The sequence below is a fragment of the Rana temporaria genome, chromosome 9 (assembly GCF_905171775.1).
Source record: "Rana temporaria chromosome 9, aRanTem1.1, whole genome shotgun sequence".
Classification (NCBI taxonomy): Eukaryota; Metazoa; Chordata; class Amphibia; order Anura; family Ranidae; genus Rana; species Rana temporaria.
In genome coordinates this window covers 83,433,361-83,453,479 of record NC_053497.1, presented here as the reverse complement: position 1 = coordinate 83,453,479, position 20,119 = coordinate 83,433,361, and the positions used below count along the sequence as shown (strand labels likewise).

At 44.1% G+C, this 20,119-nt stretch overlaps 1 protein-coding gene across 1 annotated transcript in view; it reads left to right on the top strand.

Annotated features, from left to right (window-relative positions):
* Window positions 1–20,119, top strand: part of TBC1D8B (TBC1 domain family member 8B) — a 98,353-nt gene that overhangs the window by 55,340 nt on the left and 22,894 nt on the right. Inside the window, exons 10-12 of the mRNA XM_040323819.1 lie at window positions 722–936; window positions 10,338–10,455; window positions 19,379–19,664. Of these exons, the coding sequence (XP_040179753.1) occupies window positions 722–936; window positions 10,338–10,455; window positions 19,379–19,664 (619 nt within the window). The remainder of the gene's footprint in view (window positions 1–721; window positions 937–10,337; window positions 10,456–19,378; window positions 19,665–20,119) is intronic.

The following is a 20,119-nucleotide window of genomic DNA, read 5'->3' as shown; positions in this document are numbered from 1 at the left end:
CTCCTCCCCTCCTGAAGACTCCTGGGATATATGCAGTGACGATCCTGACCTCCCTGGGCCCCTAAGCAAAATGACATGGCAGATTAAAAATGAGAAGCGGGGGGCGCTGATGACAGTGACATGTCACATTAAAGAAAGTTGAGAAGCGGGTGTTCTGCTGTCGGAAGCGGGTGTTCTGCTGTCGGAAATTACATCTTACATTAAATTGGGGTGCTGACTTCTTACCTCTTCTCCCATGCAGCCAGCGAGTTGAGAAGTGGGGTGAGGGGGCGAAAATTACTTCTCACCAGGCGGGGCCTCTAGTAATTTGGGGGGCCCTTCGCAGCTTTGCGGGGCCCTAAGCGCCTTGCATAGTGAGCCTATAGGGCGGATCGGCCCTGGATATTTTATATATTTTCCTGCCTATTTACTAACGATAGCAGCATGAGGAGTAAAGATAATCAATGTTGAATTGGAGAGTAAAGTTCCACTCAATCAGCCGGATTCTAACTCTTGGAGAACCACAGAAGCTAAATTTTGTGCCTATCGCCACATCAGTAATTTGTCTAAAGAATTGCCCCCCTCCCCCAAACCAAAAGTAATTGTAATCTAATCCAAACCAATTATTATCACACTGTGCGCAGATAATCACATACACAAGATTCTCAGTATTAATTCTACCTATCGTATAGCTGCTTCCACCTTGTGCACTGAAAGCTGTGTTAATATTACTTATTGGCAGGTGCAGTTAATGACATGGCAGATAACCCAGGCTACTACCCAGAAATTGTGGAGAAGTCTCTTGGCACATGCACTTTGGCAACTGATGAAATTGAGCGAGACTTGCGTAGATCACTTCCAGAACATCCAGCGTTTCAAAGTGACACAGGCATCTCTGCATTGAGAAGAGTGCTGACAGCATATGCATACAGAAACCCCAAAATTGGATATTGTCAGGTTAGCTTATTTTCCCTTATATTCTCTTGAGTTGTGTAAAAGGGACATTTTATTGCAGAAGTATTGTTTGTGTTTCTCTTTAAGGCTAATTTACTATGTGCTATGAAGCTCATTTGTTTGTGTGCTAATTCTGTATATGTCTGCCAACAAGTACTAAAGTCTCCAGTTTTAAAGCGGTGGTTCACCCTCCTTCACATCATTAGACCATTACATTCGGCATCGTAGCGCGAGCTACGGTATGCCGGTCTTAAATTTTTAATCCCCGTACTCACTGTGCTATCGCTCATTGAAGAATCCGACTCCCGCGGGGAATGGGCGTGCCTATGGAGAGGGAGGATGATTGACGGCCGGCTCTGGCACGTCACGCTCCCCGAAGACAGCCGGAGTAGGTCTCGGTTCTTCACGGCGCCTGCGCACAGGCTATGCGCAGGCGCCGTGAATAGCCAAGCCTATTTCGGCTATTTCCGGAGAAGCGTGACGTGCCAGGGCCGGCCGTCAATCACCTTCTCTCACCATAGGAACGCCCATTCCCCGGAATCTTCAATGAGCCATAGCACAGTGAGTACGGGGATAAAAAATGTAAGACCGGCATACCGTAGCTCGCGCTACGATGCCGAATGTAATGGTCTAATAAAAAAAAACATTTTTTTTTTTTTTAACAGGGTGAACCCCCGCTTTAAGGTGTGTTGTTTCTTATGAATTGTTTATAAAGTGGAGGCGGAAGGTGCAGGAACATGGCATGTACTTGTATTTTATTTCTAGTGCTCTTCAAAAAATCATTGCAGATACACACACGTTTTGGCTGCACTGCTGTTTTAAATGAAATGGCTAGCCATTTTAATGTTCAATTCTTGGCTGATTTATGCCTAGTGTCATTCAACCCATTTCCTGTGAGCACAGAGAGTCAAGGACCCACTCTGGACTTAACAGGCAAATGTTGCAGAGAGCAGCACCATCAATGCATTGCACTAATTTCTGCAGCATTTAGGATTCGGCCACTCCAGGAGCAAGAAGAGTGAAGAGGACTTGTGATGTCACCAGACACTCTAGAAATAGGGTAAGTATATTACATTTTTTATAAGGATACAGGTGCTCTAAAGGGGTGGGAAACTAAAAAGATAACATGTACAATTACTTATACTTCTTTTATGTAAAAATATATACCGTATATACTCAAGTATAAGCCGAGTTTTTCAGCACATTTTTTTGTGCTGAAAATGCCCCCCTCGGCTTATACACGAGTCACCTTTTTGCGCCTGATCTCCCAGACTTTGGGGACCCCGGTACTGGCCAGCCGTAGGTCCCATGGACTCCAAACTTTGCACACACGTAGCCCCACTCTTCCTCTACAAGTGTGCAAAGTTTGTTGACCAGGGAACCTACGGCCGGGAAGCACCAATTTTTCAAACCCGGGCACCACTTCCATAGACTCCCATGTTAAACTTCAGTCTAGTCATGGGCACAGTGAGGCATGGGCACAGTGAGGCATGAACATGGACACAGTGAGGCATGCAGATGGACACCCTAGGCTTATACTCGACTCAATAGGTTTTCCCATTTTTTGGTGGTAAAATTAGGTGCCTCGGCTTATATTTGGGTGGGCTTATACTCAAGTAAATACGGTATATTATTTGTAAATTTTAGTCAATATATGTTTGGATTTAAAAAGAAATCTTATTTTCTTTCTCGTACATCACGGGACACAGAGCGGCATATTCATTACTATGTGGGTTATATGGAGTACCTTCAGGTGATGGACACTGGCAATCTCAAACAGGAAGTGCCCCTCCCTATATAACCCCCTCCCATAGGAGGAGTACCTCAGTTTTTTCGCCAGTGTCTTAGGTGTTGGTCACGGAATAGCTTGCCTCCATATCCTTAGGATTTTGGCAGGCTAACCGGATCTGTCCAGAGTGCCTCAGTGCCGAAGTGGACAGTACCCGGGCCCCAAAATCCGTGGGGTTTCGCCTATAAGGCCCTCTCTGGAGGGCTGGACCCTGGGCCCAGGACTTGGAGCTTTTTTTTCCAAAGCCAAAAGTACCCTGTTTGCCGGGGTGCTATATAGGTCCAGGACAGCGGTTCCTTCCAGGACCCCAGTGCCTGATGGTCTACTACACTACCCACGGAGATGGGAGAAGATTGGACTGTGTTTGCTTGCAAACGTCCTGCGGCATGGAGCAGGTAAGTGGGGAGCCTGCGGAACTTGGTTCGACAGCGGGCTCCCCAGGGGTGATCAAAAAAGGGGGGTAGCCTGAGTATGCTCTGCATGGGCACCTTGGTCACTATGTCTGTGTGTAGACAGGATGATCTGATTTCCCCCCCCCCCATCTCTGGTTCCCCTGTCCAAGTGAATCCTTTGCTGGCTACCTGCTGCCCTGCTGGTCAGATAGGGTCGTTTTTGCAGACCTATTCTGGACTAAAAAACTTTAGTTGAGTCCTGAGAGTCTCTGTTGTGTCCTACCTGTCAGGGGGTTCAAATTTGCCGCCCTGCAGCCGTCGGCACGATCCTCTCTCCCTGCTTCTGTGGGCCGCCTGGGGCGCGTCTCATGTGTCTCTCTCCCCTGACAGGCGCGCGCGCGCGTGCGCGCCAAAATAGAAAGTTTTTCGCGCCGTCCGGGAGGGGGGGGGGGCGGTATAGCGCGCAGGAAGAGGCGTGCCTTCGCCTCTGTTAAAGAACAGACAGGCTACGTTCTGGCTCAGTCTGAGCTGACCTGGAGGAGAGAGGACGCAGAGCGGCACTCCGGTGACCCCCGGTGGCAAGAAAGGGGTAGTACATCCTAGGCTTGGCCTATTTTTTTCTATTAAGCCAAAAAATTCCCCTTTGCAGCAGGTTGGAGGCTGGCAAAGAGATTTGATGGGGCCGTATGTTGTAAAAAAAAAAAAAAAAAAAAAAAAGGATATCATATTGAAAAAAAAAAAAAGATATCATATTGAAAAAAAAAAAGGGGATTTTTATTTTTTCCTTTATTTTGATAAACATACCCGGCCTCACCAGGGGTTTTTGGACACTAGTAATCCTGCTGTTCCCTAAACCTCTTAACTATTCCTAGCTGCAAACAGTCAGTTGTTGCATGCAGGGGTACCTCGTTATTGTACCATGGCTCCCAAAGGCTCAGGATCAAGGGGGACAAAAAATGCCAAAAAACAAAAGGGCTCCCCCTCGGATTCTGAGGATACGAGTCAGGCTATGCCAGTACTCTCCCCACCTATTAACCAAGTTGTGGCCGCCTTGGTTGAGCCAGTAGGGGGGTCTGGTGCGGCGGCTGGCCCAGATCCACCCAACCCTGTGTTTGTCACAGAGGAAATGCTAGCTGCCTCTTTAGGAGGGCTAGAGAAAAGATTGGCGGCTATGTTCGTTAAGTCTTTACCAGGCAAGAAACGGACTAGATCCCAAGCGGAGAGTCTGTGGGTCCAGTCTTTGACAGACATGGTTCACTCAGCATTTAAGTTGCCTTTACCGGAGCTCCGGGGTCCGGCAGTTTCCTCTTTGGGCTCCTTAAAGGCGCCCTTGAACAACGCAGTTTTTCCGGTCCATCCTCTATTGGAGGAATTAATTTTCCAAGATTGGGTACGACCAGACAGAATTTTTCTGCCGCCTAAAAAATGTTATGTTATCTACCCGTTGGAAGAGAAGTTTGCCAAAAGATGGGCGCTCCCAGCTGTGGATGCTGCCATCTCTTGTGTGAATAAATCACTAACTTGCCCGGTAGAAAACATACAAATGTTTAAAGACCCGGTTGATAAACGTTTGGAAACTCTTTTAAAAGCTTCCTTTGCTACGGCAGGGGCAGTGGTACAGCCAGCAGTTGCTGCTATTGGAGTCTGTCAAGCTTTAAAAGACCAGACTAAACAGATGCTTAAGGACATCCCTGCCCAGCAGGCAGAGGAGCTATCTGATATACCCAGAGCTCTATGCTTTGCGGTGGATGCTATAAAAGACTCTATTCAGCAGGCGTCTCGTTTATCACTATTTTTAGTGCATATGAGAAGACTCTTATGGTTAAAGAACTGGGCGGCCGAGCCCCCATGCAAAAGGCTTCTGGCAGGTTTTCCCTTCCATGGAGGACGACTCTTCGGAGAAGATCTGGATAAATACATTCAGACTATTTCGAGTGGTAAGAGTACGCTTTTACCAGTCAAAAAGAAGTTTCGGGGGCCTACGTTTAAAAGGCAGCTTTCTCCGGCTCCGGGGCCCTCAAATTCCAGGCAGTACCGACGGCCTCCTGTACGATCAAACTTTAACAGCAAATCGCAGGGACAGGCCTCTGGCGGCAAGAAGCCTTGGTATCGCAAACCAGCTAAGCCAGCCCCTAAGTCTGCCTTATGAAGGGGCGCCCCCACCCATGAGGGTGGGGGGAAGGCTTCACCTCTTTGCAGAGGTTTGGGAAGCCAACATCCCCGACGAATGGGTCCGGTCTACTGTGGCCGCAGGTTACAGACTAGAGTTTCTAAAAATCCCTCCTCATTACCAGGAGTCAAGAGTACCAGGCGACCCTGTGAAAAAAGCCGCATTGATAGCGGCATTGAATCATCTGCTATGCCAGAAGGTGATAGTAGAAGTACCAGTCCGGGAACAGGGATTGGGGTTCTACTCCAACCTGTTTATCATCCCAAAGCCCAACGGCGATGTCAGGCCAATTTTGGACTTAAAGGGAGTAAATGCGTACCTAAAGGTCCGCTCATTCCGGATGGAAACTATTCAGTCAGCTGTCGCCGTGCTCCAGAAGGACGACTTCATGGCGTCCATAGACATAAAGGATGCTTACCTTCATGTGCCAATTTTTCAGCCACATCAAGTATTTCTACGCTTCTCGGTGGCTCAACGTCATTTCCAATTTGTGTCGCTCCCCTTCGGGTTGGCTACGGCCCCCCGGGTATTCACGAAGGTCCTAGCTCCAATCCTAGCCAATCTAAGGACCCAAGGGGTCACGGTCCTGGCTTACCTGGACGACCTCTTGGTCGTAGACCACTCCTCTCCTGGCCTGGAGCGAGCAGTGGCCCTCACAGTTCAGTACCTCGAAAGGTTCGGCTGGGTCCTAAATCGAGACAAGTCAGCATTCCTGCCCACAAGGCAGCTGGAATACCTCCGTATGAGATTGAATACAGAACAACAGAAGGTGTTTCTGCCCTTATTAAAGGTCAAGGCCATCAAGGAGCTAATACAAATAGTTCTAAGCAAGAGAAGGCCAACTGTTCGCCTATGTATGCGGCTACTAGGCAAGATGGTGGCCACATTCGAGGCGGTTCCATACGCTCAAAGCCACACTCGCATCCTGCAGGCAGCCATCCTGTCAGCATGGAGCAAGAGGCCTCAGGCCTTAGATATTCCTTTGCCACTCTCACCAAGGGTGCGACAAAGTCTATCTTGGTGGTTAAACCCTCAGAATCTCCTGAAGGGAAAGACTTTCAGTCCTGTGACCTGGAAGATAGTAACCACAGACGCCAGCCTGATGGGCTGGGGAGCAATTTTGGATGGTTGCACTCGCCAGGGCACTTGGGCAGCGGCAGAGAAGCAGTTGCCCATCAATATCTTGGAGCTCAGAGCTGCTCGACTGGCCCTCAGGGCTTGGACGTCCAAACTACAGGGGTTCCCGGTGAGAATACAATCGGACAATGCCACGGCGGTGGCGTATATAAATCACCAAGGGGGAACCAAGAGTCTAGCCGCTCAGAGAGAAGTGAGCTTAATTCTCTTGTGGGCAGAAGCCCATGTGCCCTGCATATCGGCTATATTCATTCCCGGAGTGGACAACCTACAGGCGGACTTCTTGAGTCGCCAGACTCTGTTGCCGGGGGAGTGGTCTCTGCATCCACAAGTTTTTCAGACACTCTGCCAGAAATGGGGAGTGCCGGACGTGGATATCATGGCATCGAGACTGAACAAGAAGCTAGACAGGTTCATGTCCCGCACAAGGGATCCCAGGGCCTGCGGAACTGATGCGTTAGTTTGCCCTTGGCATCAGTTCAAACTTCTTTATGCATTTCCCCCGCTCCAGTTACTACCCCGCCTGCTGCGCAGGATCAGGGTGGAGCACATACCAGTTATCCTGGTAGCTCCAGCATGGCCCAGAAGGGCATGGTATTCACTAATCCTGAAGATGGTAGTGGGAGACCCTTGGACTCTTCCTCTATGGCCAGACCTGCTATCGCAAGGTCCGATCCTCCACCCTGCCTTACGGCATCTAAATTTGACGGCCTGGAAGCTGAATCCCTGATTCTCAGGGGTAGAGGTCTGTCTCAGAAAGTAATCTCTACCCTAATCAGAGCCAGGAAACCGGTCTCTAGGGTGATTTATTACAGGGTCTGGAAGGCTTATGTAGGCTGGTGTGAGTCCAAGCGATGGCTTTCTCGCAAATTTACCATCGATAGAGTATTACGTTTTCTCCAGCTAGGAGTGGATAAAGGACTGGCATTAAGCACAATCAAGGGACAGATTTCAGCTTTGTCAGTGTGGTTTCAGCGGCCGCTGGCCACCCACTCCCTGGTTAAGACCTTCATTCAAGGGGTCTTATGTATTAATCCTCCAGTTAAATCCCCGCTTTGTCCGTGGGATTTAAATCTTGTTCTGTCAAGTTTACAGAAACAACCTTTTGAGCCGTTGGCTGAAATTCCTTTGGTTTTACTGACAAGGAAGTTAGTATTTTTGGTCGCCATAGTTTCCGCCAGAAGAGTATCGGAACTGGCAGCCTTATCCTGTAAGGAACCATATCTTATTTTTCATAAGGACAAGGTCGTTCTCCGCCCTCATCCTTCCTTCCTACCAAAGGTTATATCCAGTTTTCATCTAAACCAGGATTTGGTATTACCATCCTTCTTTCCTAAACCTACTTCCAGAAAGGAAGGGTTGCTGCATACCTTGGATATTGTCAGGGCCATGAAGGCCTATATTAAAGCTACAGAGAAGATCCGGAAAACAGACGTGTTGTTCATTTTACCGGATGGGCCCAAAAAGGGGCAGGCAGCTGCAAAATCCACCATCTCGAGGTGGATTAAACAGTTAATCACTCAGGCCTACGGCTTGAAAGGGTTGCCTCCTCCGTTATTAAAGGCTCATTCTACTAGGGCCATGTGCGCCTCCTGGGCAGCACACCACCAGATCTCTATGGCTCAAGTTTGCAAGGCGGCAACCTGGTCTTCGGTCCACACGTTTACAAAGTTCTACCAGTTGGACGTAAGAAGGAATACTGATACAGCCTTTGGGCAGGCAGTGCTGCAGGCTGCAGTTTGAGACCCTCGGATTCCGGGGGGCTCCCTTTTGAGTAAAATTAAAAAATTATTTTTTTCTCAACTAAGTTGGATTTATTATGATTTAAGTATCTCTAAATGAAATCCTTTTGTCTTGGGAAGATGTTCTCCCTCCCCTCATTGTAAGCATTGCTTTGGGACATCCCACATAGTAATAAATATGCCGCTCTGTGTCCCGTGATGTACGAGAAAGAAAAAGGGATTTTTAATACAGCTTACCTGTAAAATCCTTTTCTTGGAGTACATCACGGGACACAGAGCTCCCACCCCTCTTATGGGGACCATTTTGGGAGGCATACTGCTTGCTACAAAACTGAGGTACTCCTCCTATGGGAGGGGGTTATATAGGGAGGGGCACTTCCTGTTTGAGATTGCCAGTGTCCATCACCTGAAGGTACTCCATATAACCCACATAGTAATGAATATGCCGCTCTGTGTCCCGTGATGTACTCCAAGAAAAGGATTTTACAGGTAAGCTGTATTAAAAATCCCTTTTTTTTAGTATGTATCTGTAATTTATCTTTAAAGCATCATAAAGCTTAACCTACCTTGCAATAAGGCCAGTCATACCTTTTTGCAGATTAGTTGTAGTAGCTGCTCAGTTGCTGCCATTTTTTTTTCAGTACTGATAATTTAGATTGATAAACAAGATAAGAGTCAGCGATAAATCTCCAAAGGATAAAAATAAATCCTAAAAATCAATAATGTGTTATAAATAAACTGTGCGTCTAGTGTTACTGCTGACTAAACGCTTAGGGTGGGGCCAGGACTTGATGACGTTGTCATGCATGTCGACTTTGCCAATTGGAACCACAGCTGGTTTATACTCTTGTGAAGCACTTGGAAATGCCTTTTAAATGTGAGTGTTTTTTATTTTTAATTGCTTTTATTAATAAAGTATTTTTGCAGATTTAAACTATTGCAGGTTTGTTTTCTTTACCCATATATGGTTGCCATAAATGAGAGTTGGAGATAAACATCTGAAGTACCAGTGAGGAGTTACACTGTATGACAGATTCAAAAATGCTTATAACACTCTGTAATCGAGGTCATGGCGCTGGTGTAAGCGTCTTTCCACGGGGGGCATTTTGGATCACTTTACAATGGGAGAGGATTGCTTGGAATATTTTATGTTGGATCAGTATTTTCACAGACGGTATGGACTTATCTTTCAACTTTGCCACTTATGCAAACGCACAACCTGAACTTTAAAGGGGTTGTAAAGGTAAAAAAAAAAAAAATCCCCTAAATCGCTTCCTTTACCTTTTGTGCTTTTAAATGTCCTTATGTCTTCTGAGAAATCCTCACTTCCTGTTCTTCTGTCTGCAACTCCACACAGTAATGCAAGGCTTTCTCCCTGGTGTGGAGTGTTGTTCTCGCCCACTCCCTTGAGGGGGGAGGGGTGCGAGCAGGAGAGTCAGGACGCTCTCTATGTTGCAGATAGAGAAAGGAGCTGTGTGTTGGTGGGCGCCCTGACAAGCACGACACTCCACACCAGGGAGAAAGCCTTGCATTACTGTGTGGAGAACAGGAAGTGAGGATTTCTCAGAAGAAATAAGGACATTTAAAAGCAAAATCGAAGGATGAGGTAAGTGAAGGAGGACTTCACTAAGGTAAAGGAAGCTATTTAGGGGAAACATTTTTTACCTTTACAACCCCTTTAAAACATTTTAACTTTCTTGCTATTTGGAGCTTTATTGGCACCTTTGTGCTGTTTTATTTTTTTATTATATTTTGATGCACTCTTTGTATATTGCACATGCATTACACTAAATGCACCATTTATTTATGACACATTATTTATTTTTAGGATTTATTTCTATGCTTTGGAGATTTAGTCCTGCCTCTTAGCTTGTTTGTTTGGTATTTATGTTTATCAGAATATATGGTGTCCTGCCCTGTCCCGTAAATGCTTCTAAGTTGTTGCGTCTTCTTTTTTTCTATTTTTGAATCCAGCTCGATCATTCAGAACAGTATATTGAGATATCAGCCACCTCTATTAATTTCCAATGATGATTGCTCACATATTTAGATTAGGTTACATCCCCGACAGATTGAGTTACATTTTTCTTCAGCTGATGCTTGTCAGCCGGATTGTCGGAACAATTGGCAGCAAATGTAAAACATGATTATTTTATCTTTGCTTATTTTCCCAGGCAATGAATATCCTCACTTCTGTCCTACTTCTGTATGCCAAAGAGGAGGAGGCATTTTGGCTGCTAGTGGCTGTGTGTGAACGAATGCTGCCAGATTACTTCAACAGGAGAATTATAGGTGAGCTTTGTCTTTGTGTGTTGTGTGTGAGCAGATCATTTTCTATGTCTGGTGCAAAGCTGGGAAAGTGTTGCTGAAAAGGTTTTATATTATCACATAGAAGTAATTGATTTCTGCAGATTTTAAGACATATCACCACAGCGAAGACAGCGCTCATCATTCTATGCAGTAGAAGGAGAGGAGCCTTTCAGCTGGAAGCTCCTGTGTATGTGATCAAATGGCAACATGTAAACAGGACTGTGGGTAGCATCCAGTACCACCTACCAGTACCTTGGGTTTGTCCTGAATGAGCACTAGACCTTCTGCTGGGCTGAAGCATTATAAAAGCCTTTGTCAACCATTCTATCACAGAGGAACGCCTAAAACAATTTTCAGGTCTCCAAATCCTTACCAAATCCATTTAATTGAGGGACCAAATAGGAAAATGTCTTACACTGGTGAACAGGAGAATTAAATGCTTACAGTGGTGGTAAGAATGCCACCCTTAAAGATCATTGGTGTCATGCTTCTGTCTCTGCCTACTGGTATTGGCCCTGGAACTATGCAGGCATTATCAAATAGGAGTTCATTCAGCTATAGCTCAAGGAACCTTTAACCTCTGGAGGAACCCCATGGTTCCACAGATCCTTGGTAGAGAGTGGCTGCATTAGACGATAGAAAGCTGCAGTACACATGCCACATCAAGTGCTGTATATAATTTAAAGTGATACTAAACACAGACAATTTAATATGCATTATCTCTTCTAATTACATTTATGGATGATGCCACTGTGTTTAAAAAAAAAAGATATCGAAGTACCTTTTTACAATATACAGCAGACACGTGACTTTCCTTGGCTTTTTCTGTTCTTCAGGGAAGCAACAGCAGGAGAAGCTTCTATTGAGTTAACAAAGGTATACTGTAATGATATCTAGGGGGAGGTTCTGATAGTTTCCGCCTGCTCCATGCCCCTCCAGCCTTAAGCCTCATACACACGATCGGACTTCCATCTGACTCTTCCATGGATTTTTGTCTAAAGGGTCGTTGGCGTTGAACTTGTTCTGCATACACACGGCAGAACTTTTTCAGCCAACGTTCACCAAACCATGTGATTTTTCATCTCTTTACTGCCACCCTTTGGGCAACTTCTGCTATTGTTTTCTAAAGTTTAGCATTGGTTCTGAGCATGCTTGTTTGAACTTTGGATTTTAGTCCGGATAATTTTGCATCGAACATTTGTTGTCAGAAAGTTTGAGAGCATTCACAGCGAACATTTGTCCGATGAAAAACCGAAAACAATTGTCAGATGGAGCATACAGATAGTTGGATTGTCCGATAAAACACGTACGTCAGACCGGTGTTGTCAAAAAGTCAGATCGTGTGTATGGGCTTTTAGTCTGTTGTGTTTATGTACTTTGAATTACAGGGCGATGTCTCCATTAATCACAATGTAATATCCCGCTCCATAGTGTAGAGCTGTTTAGTGGGCGTGGAGGAGGAGGGCAGGAGCAGGCTTTATCCCTGTGTATATGCCCGCAGTAGGGGTAGCAGCACTTTACAACCACTTTAATACCAGTCTCAGAAGCTGTTTCTAGCCGATCTCGGACACGCTACAATTACCTTACCTGACCACGGAGAACTTTCTGCAATTATATCCGATTTTCTCAGACCGCTAACAATTTGAATACACCCATCCCTTTCCAGAGCTCAAAAGTACCAGGCTTATTCTCCAACCCTACCTTCTCTACCTGAGTTATAAGTGGAACTACCTGCTCTTGAAGAGGTAGACATAATAAATATTGAAGAAGACCTGGAGACGGTGTTGGAGAAGACCGCAGAAGATGCATCAACCCCGGGCTCCTATACACCCGTTGCTATGGCTTTACAAAATATGCACGCCAATGTAGATTTAATTACTTCTGCTGTACATACAAGTCTTGGTATGGTTCCTCTAGATTCTCCTCTGGCTTACCATACCCCTCTGTCTACTAAGAGATATGCAAAGTCTAAAAAAGACCTTTCCCCTTCATTAAATATAGAATGGGCAATTTATGATGTTTTGGGTTCTCCTAAAAAGATTTGCATGCCTCCGAGGATCATTGCCGAGCTATATCTAGTGGGGGGGTAGGGTCTGGAGCATGTTTCACATTACACTCCAAATATAGATGACATGCTTCAGAAGGTGAACTTATTTATTAAAGGCTTTCTTTACAATTGCAGGTCCAGCCTTTTAGCCAGCTGTTTCTGCAATTTCTGTTTGTCAGTCTGCAGCTAATTTGACTAAGGCAATAAACAATCAACAGGATCCTGTTTTTCAGGAACAAGCCCTGGTGAAACTCTTACAGATATGACTTGTACCTCACTTTTCTGTGTTATTGCCCTAGAGAAGTGGTTGTCAACCCTGTGCTCAAGTACACCCAACAGGCCATATTTGCAGGTTTTCTTTCATCTTGCACAGGTGCTTTAAATCAGAGTCAATGGCTTGATATCTTGGACAGCTACTTTATCTAAGAGAAATTCCCAAAACATGGCCTGTTGTGGGTACTTGAGGACAAGGTTGAGAACCACTGCCCTAGAACAAGTCATGATACAAATTTCTGTCCATATGCACAGAATATTATGGTTAAAAGTCTGGTCAGCTACAGCTGCTTGTAAAAGATACCTCACTTGTATGCCCTTTAACCCAGCTTGTGTCCACGACTGGCATTGGATGCTCTGGTAATTTCCTGGACTTCGGTAGGGTTAATGTACGGTGATTCTCAATACATCAAACTGGCCCAGAGGAACCTGATACACAGACATACTCAAACTTCTAGCAGGTGACCCTATGCCTCTTTCAAACAGGCAGACCTGTTGTTTTAAGGCCCCCTGCTACATTCAGCTTCTTAGTCACTGGCATTAACAGCATTGCTGTTGAAACCCAGGTTTTCCTTTTCAAATAATTTATTAAATATAATACAGTAAATTTTAGTTATACAAAGTTTTGAAATGTAATACAGATAAATATATATATATATATATATATATATATATAGACTTTGCGTCTTCTCTAAAATCTGTAGAACTAAAAATAAAAGTACTGTAAATGGTTTTTAATTAATACATGTTCATCTGTGCCTTATATACTTAAGATAAAGGGTTGGGTGAAAAGGAGGTAAATTATAATAATCACGGGACAATTGGGGTCCATATACCTTTTAACAGGGGCCAAGATCCAGCTATGTGACTTGGCATATCCTGGAGATGAAAATAGGTACACCAACTGTCAGAAAGTTTATTTTATATTATAAACTAGGAGGCAGATCCACAAAGAAGTTACAACGGCGTATCTATTGATACGCCGCGTAACTTCTATTTTGCTCCGGCGTATCTTTGTTTTGTATCCACAAAACAAGATACGCCTGAAGCTGGGCTAGATCCGACTGGCGTACGTCTTAGTACGCCGTCGGATCTAAGGTGCATATTTACGCTGGCCGCTAGGTGGCGCTTCCGCAGAATTCCGCGTTGAGTATGCAAATTAGTTAGATACGCAAATCCACAAACGTACGTCCGGCCGGCGCATTTATTTTACGTCGTTTCCGTAAGGCTTTTTTCGGCGTAAAGTTACCCCTGCTATATGAGGCGTACTCATTGTTAAGTATGGACGTCGTTCCCGCGTCGAGGTTTGAAAATTTTGCGTCGTTTGCGTAAGTCGTTTGCGAATAGGGCTTTGCATAGAATGACGTTCACGTCGTAAGCATTGGCTTGTTGCTGATTAATTTCGAGCATGCGCATATGGGAGTTTTATGCAAAATTCATTTACGATCTTTTGTGGATTACTAGAATAAGTATTTTTTGTGATTTGTAATCTGATTCGTTTACGTAGATGATCGGTCCTACGTAGTGTCAAGGCTAAAGAAGAGGTTGGCTTATTTGCTTTCGTGTATAGAGTGTATTTAGTTTTGTGAATATTTTTTTCCGCTGACTCTGTTAGAAAAAGGTCTAGTTCTAATTTTGCGTCATCATATGCTAGTTTATTTGTTGGGGAGGGCGTAGTTTAAAAATGTTCTGAAGTATTATAGAATGCTTCATCAAATTGTTTTTGAATTAGTTTGTTTTGTTTTCAATGGTAGGCAGTCTGGCTGATACAAACTCCTCTTATGGATGGTTTGAGGGCTTCCCAAAGTGTCATGGGGCTTATGTCTGTTGAGGTATTATTTGTTATATATTCTCAAATGGCTTTTTCTGTGTCTTGTTTATAAGTCGGAATTGCTAATAAGCTGTCATTTATGTTCCAGATTTGGTAATTGGGTTTTGGGATAGGGAAGAGAAGGTTGTCAATATTGCATTGTGGTCAGACCAAGCACATGGGATAATTTGTGAATTAAGTATGAGGGGTGAGGAGTTGATATTTGCGAGCAGATGATCAATACAGGAAAATTGCTTGTGAGGGTGGGAATAGTGAGTGTATTGTTTTTTCCTAGGGTGTTGTTCACGCCATGTGTCAAGAAGGGAATGTTGGTTGAGGAGGTGAGGCGTTGAGGGTGTAGGGGATTTGTCTAAGATTGGGTAAAGTACTTGATTAGAGTCCCCACGCATTATGAGGGTGCCTTTTTTGTGAGAATCCACTATGGTAAACAGGTGAGAGAGGAAAGAAAGTGGATTTTTGTTGGGGGCATAGTAGGAGACAACAGTGATTTCAGTATCTAATAATAAACCTTTAAGTAATAGGTATCGACCTTTCGGATCCTTGATCTCCGCATGGAGTATAAAAGGTGTAGTGTGGTGAAATGCAATCAGGACTCCTCTTTGTTTGGTGGAGGCTTTAAATACTTGAGGATATTGGCAGCTACAAAATTTAGGGGAGGATTGAGTAGTAAAATGCATTTCTTGTAAGCACACCACATGTGCTGAGAGAGAAGAAAAGGAGTGGAAAGCTTTTGTTCATTTTGGGGGTGAATTGAGTCCTTGTACATTGAGTGTCAGTACATTCAGGGAAGTCATGGTTATGTATAATGGTAGTCAGAAGGTTTAGAATTTGATAGTGGGCATTTGTGATTGTGTTCTGGAGAAATGAGGAATTGGTGAGATGAATAGAAGGGGGATAAGAATACCAAGGGCAGTTCAGATGAGGATTGGGAAGAGAAAATAAAATCTAAAGACTTAGGCCCCGTACACACCATAGAATCCATCCGCAGATAAATCCCAGCAAATGGGTTTCAGCGGATAGATCCTATGGTGTGTACACGCCATATATCTCCCCTGGGATGGATTCCAGCAGATCGAATATTCGCTGACATGCAGAACATATCCATCTGCTGGAGTCCATCCCAACGGATGGATCCACTGGTCTGTATAGACTCACCGGATCCATCCGTCCGAAGGGATCCCCCGCATGCGTCGTAATGATTCGACGCATGCGTGGAATTCCTTATATGACAGCGTCGCGCACGTCGCCGCGTCATAATCGCAGCGCGACTCGCCATCGCCAGAGGATTTCGGCGCGGATTTCAATGCGATGGTGAGTACACTCCATCGCATTAAAATCTGCTGAAATCCTCGAGAGGATTTATCCGCGGAAACGGTCCGCTGGACCGTATCCGCGGATAAATCCTCCCGTGTGTATGGGGCCTTAGGAAAAAGAGAAGCTTATGCTGAAGAGTAGTAAGATTATCTCATATGTGGAGCTAGTGTCCAAGGTGTGGTGAATAATCACAAGCCAGTGGGTACAATTTTGTCCAAAGGATGTCTGGTAAACAATACGAGACGTTGACAGGCTTTATAAAAACCTTAAAACATATAAACTTATAAAACTAAACAAGTCTCTAAGAAAGTATTAATGTGTAAAACAGCTACAGAGTAAAATATATAATATAACCTGTATTAGAGTAGTGGCTTAGCATCCTACATGTGAGCTAGGTAAAATTTAGGAGAAGAGGATTGGTGGGTGTGAATGAGAAGTCTGCTAGTATATGGTAAAGTAAAAGAAGTATCTAGCTCATTTGTAGGAGGCTATAAATAGTTTGAGATTAATTTTTGCGTTTAATTTCTTTAAATCTGTACAACCTAGTTTGTAGTATATCTAGGTTTCAGTACACTACTTAACCAGACAGGGAATAGATAAATGTGTTAACATACACCCATTTGTTTGGGATAGTTTGCCATTTTTTAAACTTAAACTGTGAAAGAATCAACATAAAGGGGAACCCATCCTATGACAGAGAGGGAGTCTGTCCTAGGGGGTTACAAATTTAGGGGATTTTTATATATGAAGTGTCTAAATATAGAAGTCTTTAAGGCATCATATCACCAATAGGAGGAACATCAGTCCATTTGGTCTTCTATAACTGGTGGTGTAGAGGCAAAGCAGCTTTTATGGTTGATAGAGTGGGCTTGAAGTGTTGAAACATCTTGTTGGCTTGTAAGGGAGCCAGATGTAGCTCGACGTTTGGATCCTTCTGTAGTATTTTCAGGCAGAGATCATGGATTGTGGTAATGAGGACGTCCACCGATTTGCAGGTATATGTGGTATCTTTGTAGGAAAAATGGAGGGCAAAGGGGAAACCCCAGCGGTATGAAATGTGGTTATGTTGGAGGATCGATAGATGTGGTTTCATCATTTTCCTCTTGATAAGAGTTTGCTGTGAAAGGTCTCCAAAGATCGAATAGCGATGTCCCTGAAAGATCAAAGACTCTTTATTGCGGGCTGCTTACATTAATTGTTCCTTCGTAATGGTGGAGTGGAGTTCCATTATAGGAATGCCACGGCCACGAAGATTAGATCTTCTGGTTCTGTTTATAAATTTCTGCAGTCGGATGTAGAGGGAAGAATTTTCTTTGAGTGCTTCGAGTTCGTCATTACGATTTGTAGTAATGCCATCCAGTTCATCCATTCTTTGTTCTAGTACTAATGTGCGACTGCCTACTTTATGGATCTCCCGCATCAGCATCTCAGTAATAGTGTCTGAGGTATTTTGAAGTGCTTTTTGTAAGACCCTTTCAAATTGATTAATAAGGTCAGTACCTGGTGGGAGATTCTGTAAAATACCGGGAGTCATTTCAAATTCATAGTCATCCCAAATACATAATCAAATTCAGGCTCATTTTGTTGATAAGATGGAGAATTTCTATTCTGTTTCTGTGTGTGAGGTAAAGCAGAGCGGGAGGATGAAGCCGCGGCCCTCTTAGCTGCAGCTTTTGTCTGCATTCAGGGCACTTTACCAATTTAAGCTTGGATTTCCTCCCACTATACATTATATAGTTTTGAGCCTGGGAATGTTATCTATCTGCTGGTTACCGTTTTAAAGTGGTTTGCGGCTTTGACTCGTCGTGTCATGGCTGCCAAGTTACAGTAGATGCGGAGCACTAGGCGGCCATAATCTGCCTAGTCAGCCTCACGCATGCGCCTCCGAAACCCAGATTTTTTTGAAGGATTAGGGTATATCTGATTCACTACAGATACTACTGTACCTGGAAATTCTTTTTTTGCCTGGTGTTAAGACAGGCATTTTAACCCTAGAGATTAATTGGTACTTAATATTCTGGCCTTCATGTGATTGGGACTTACCAATATTTAGCCTTAAGTGCGTCTAAGGGCCTTGTCCATTCTCTTTCAGGAACCTTGAGCTTCATGTTCATTTAATCAAACCTTTTTTTAAGATTTCTCACGGAACAAACCCCATTGCAGCACCCTGTGTTTGGTTCTCTCTGCTCTGCAGAAAGCACCCTTTGAACTCATTAGGGAACTCCCCTTGGATGCTTTTTACTGCAAAGTGGCCATCATGTATGTCGGACATGTTTTGAAAGCTAGCGACTCTCTTTTAAGAAGCCATTCCTTAGTCTTCACAAGACCCTCCTTTCAACCTAGATTAGTATCAGCTCTCTACATCAATGAAGACATTGTCCTTCCTTCCTTGTGCCCTGCTCCTAAGCATCCTGAAAAAATTGCTCTCCATTGTCTGGACTATTTGAAAGCGGCAGCCTCTATACACTTTTTTGCCAACAGGATCTCGAAATGGACAACCTGCTTTCAAGTCCATTTTTACAAGCTGGCTAGGACAACTAGTTTTAGGAGCTTGCACTCCAAAAGATAAGGTACCTACAGTATTCGTATATGCTCAGCTCATCAAATCGCTGGGAGTTTCCTGGAAATTCCAAAATCAAGTGTCTGTTACGCAGCTTTGTAAGGCTACCACCTGGTCTTCAGTTCATACTATCTCCAGATGTCCAGGATTCTGTAAAGGCAGCCTTCTGATGCAAGGTTCCTTCAGCAGCACTGTTAGTCGGGTCTTTGACCCTTGCCTACTTTGTTGAGCCACTGTCACAGTTGCGTTTGCCTTGTTTTTGCCCATACCTATGATTCAATGCTTGGGAATGTCCCAGGGTCTATCAATATCCAGCCTGTGTCCTGTTCTGTATTTTTAAGATAAAGGGAATTTTAACTTGCCTGTATGTTGCATATCTTGAGTACAGGACAGGACACAGGGCATCCTCCCTTCTGTTACTCTGCATTGCTTGCTAAAATACTGTGGTCCCACTGAGTGGGGTAAGGTTATAGGTGTACACCAAGGGGGCATGTTCGAAAGCTTTGCCTGTTCCCAATCACCAGAAGGTAGCAGCCTATAAACCAGGGTCTATGAATAGCCAGCCTAGCTCCTGTATTGTACAATAATTTACAGTTAAGTGAGAATTCCCTTTTTCATTTTTGTGGGTAATGTATCCTGTATCAAATCTGTGGGACTGATGCTTGCATCCCTGTGTAGCATCAACCTCACAGATTTTCACAGGTTACATTACATACACATGTAACTTGTAGTTTTTATGTATATGGTAGCCACTTCATAACATTTAGTCTTCCAGATTTACTTTAGTGAGGTTTGTGTTGACCATACTAACATAGAATGTATCTGTTTTTATTACTTTTGTTTTCTTAACTAGTATTAACAAATGTTCATTATTATCTAGGTGCCTTGGTGGATCAGGCAGTATTTGAAGAACTTATCAGGGATTATTTGCCCCAGTTGACTGATCACATGATGGACATGACCTTTTTCTCATCTGTGTCCCTCTCATGGTTTCTTACCCTGTTTATTAGTGTTCTACCTATTGAGAGTGCTGTCAATGTGGTGGACTGTTTCTTTTATGATGGGATCAAAGCCATCCTTCAGCTGGGGCTGACTGTTCTGCACTTTAACATCGACAAGCTGCTGGTCTGTAAAGATGATGCGGAGGCCGTCACTATACTTAATCGGTATGAATGTCATAAATCATGCTTAAAGCATATCTAAAGCTAAACACAAAAATGTTAATATATTGCAGCATAGCAGTCCTTGTGGATGTGGGCATGAATTAGAATTTTTCAAGTTTAAGCTAGCCATACACTGATAGTGCTGGGTGTTTTTTTTTTTCATCCAGCCTGCAGTCCAAATGGAAAAAAATAACTGCCACACTATACAATGCGGATGAACGAATCTCCTGCTGTGGCTATTGTATTTTGACAGCAGGGCCCACATTCTGTCAAAATACCCATACAGCTACTGCATCTGATTTGGACCTAAAAAAATTTCAGCCCATCATTTTGAATGTCGGCCTTGGGGGTATTGTCAGAAGACTTACTGGATTGTGCTGATCCCTGGAGCACTGGGGTGGAGAATGCCTATTCAAAACTCTTCGCAAAGAGGAATTGTGTGTGTTTGTGTTAGGCCC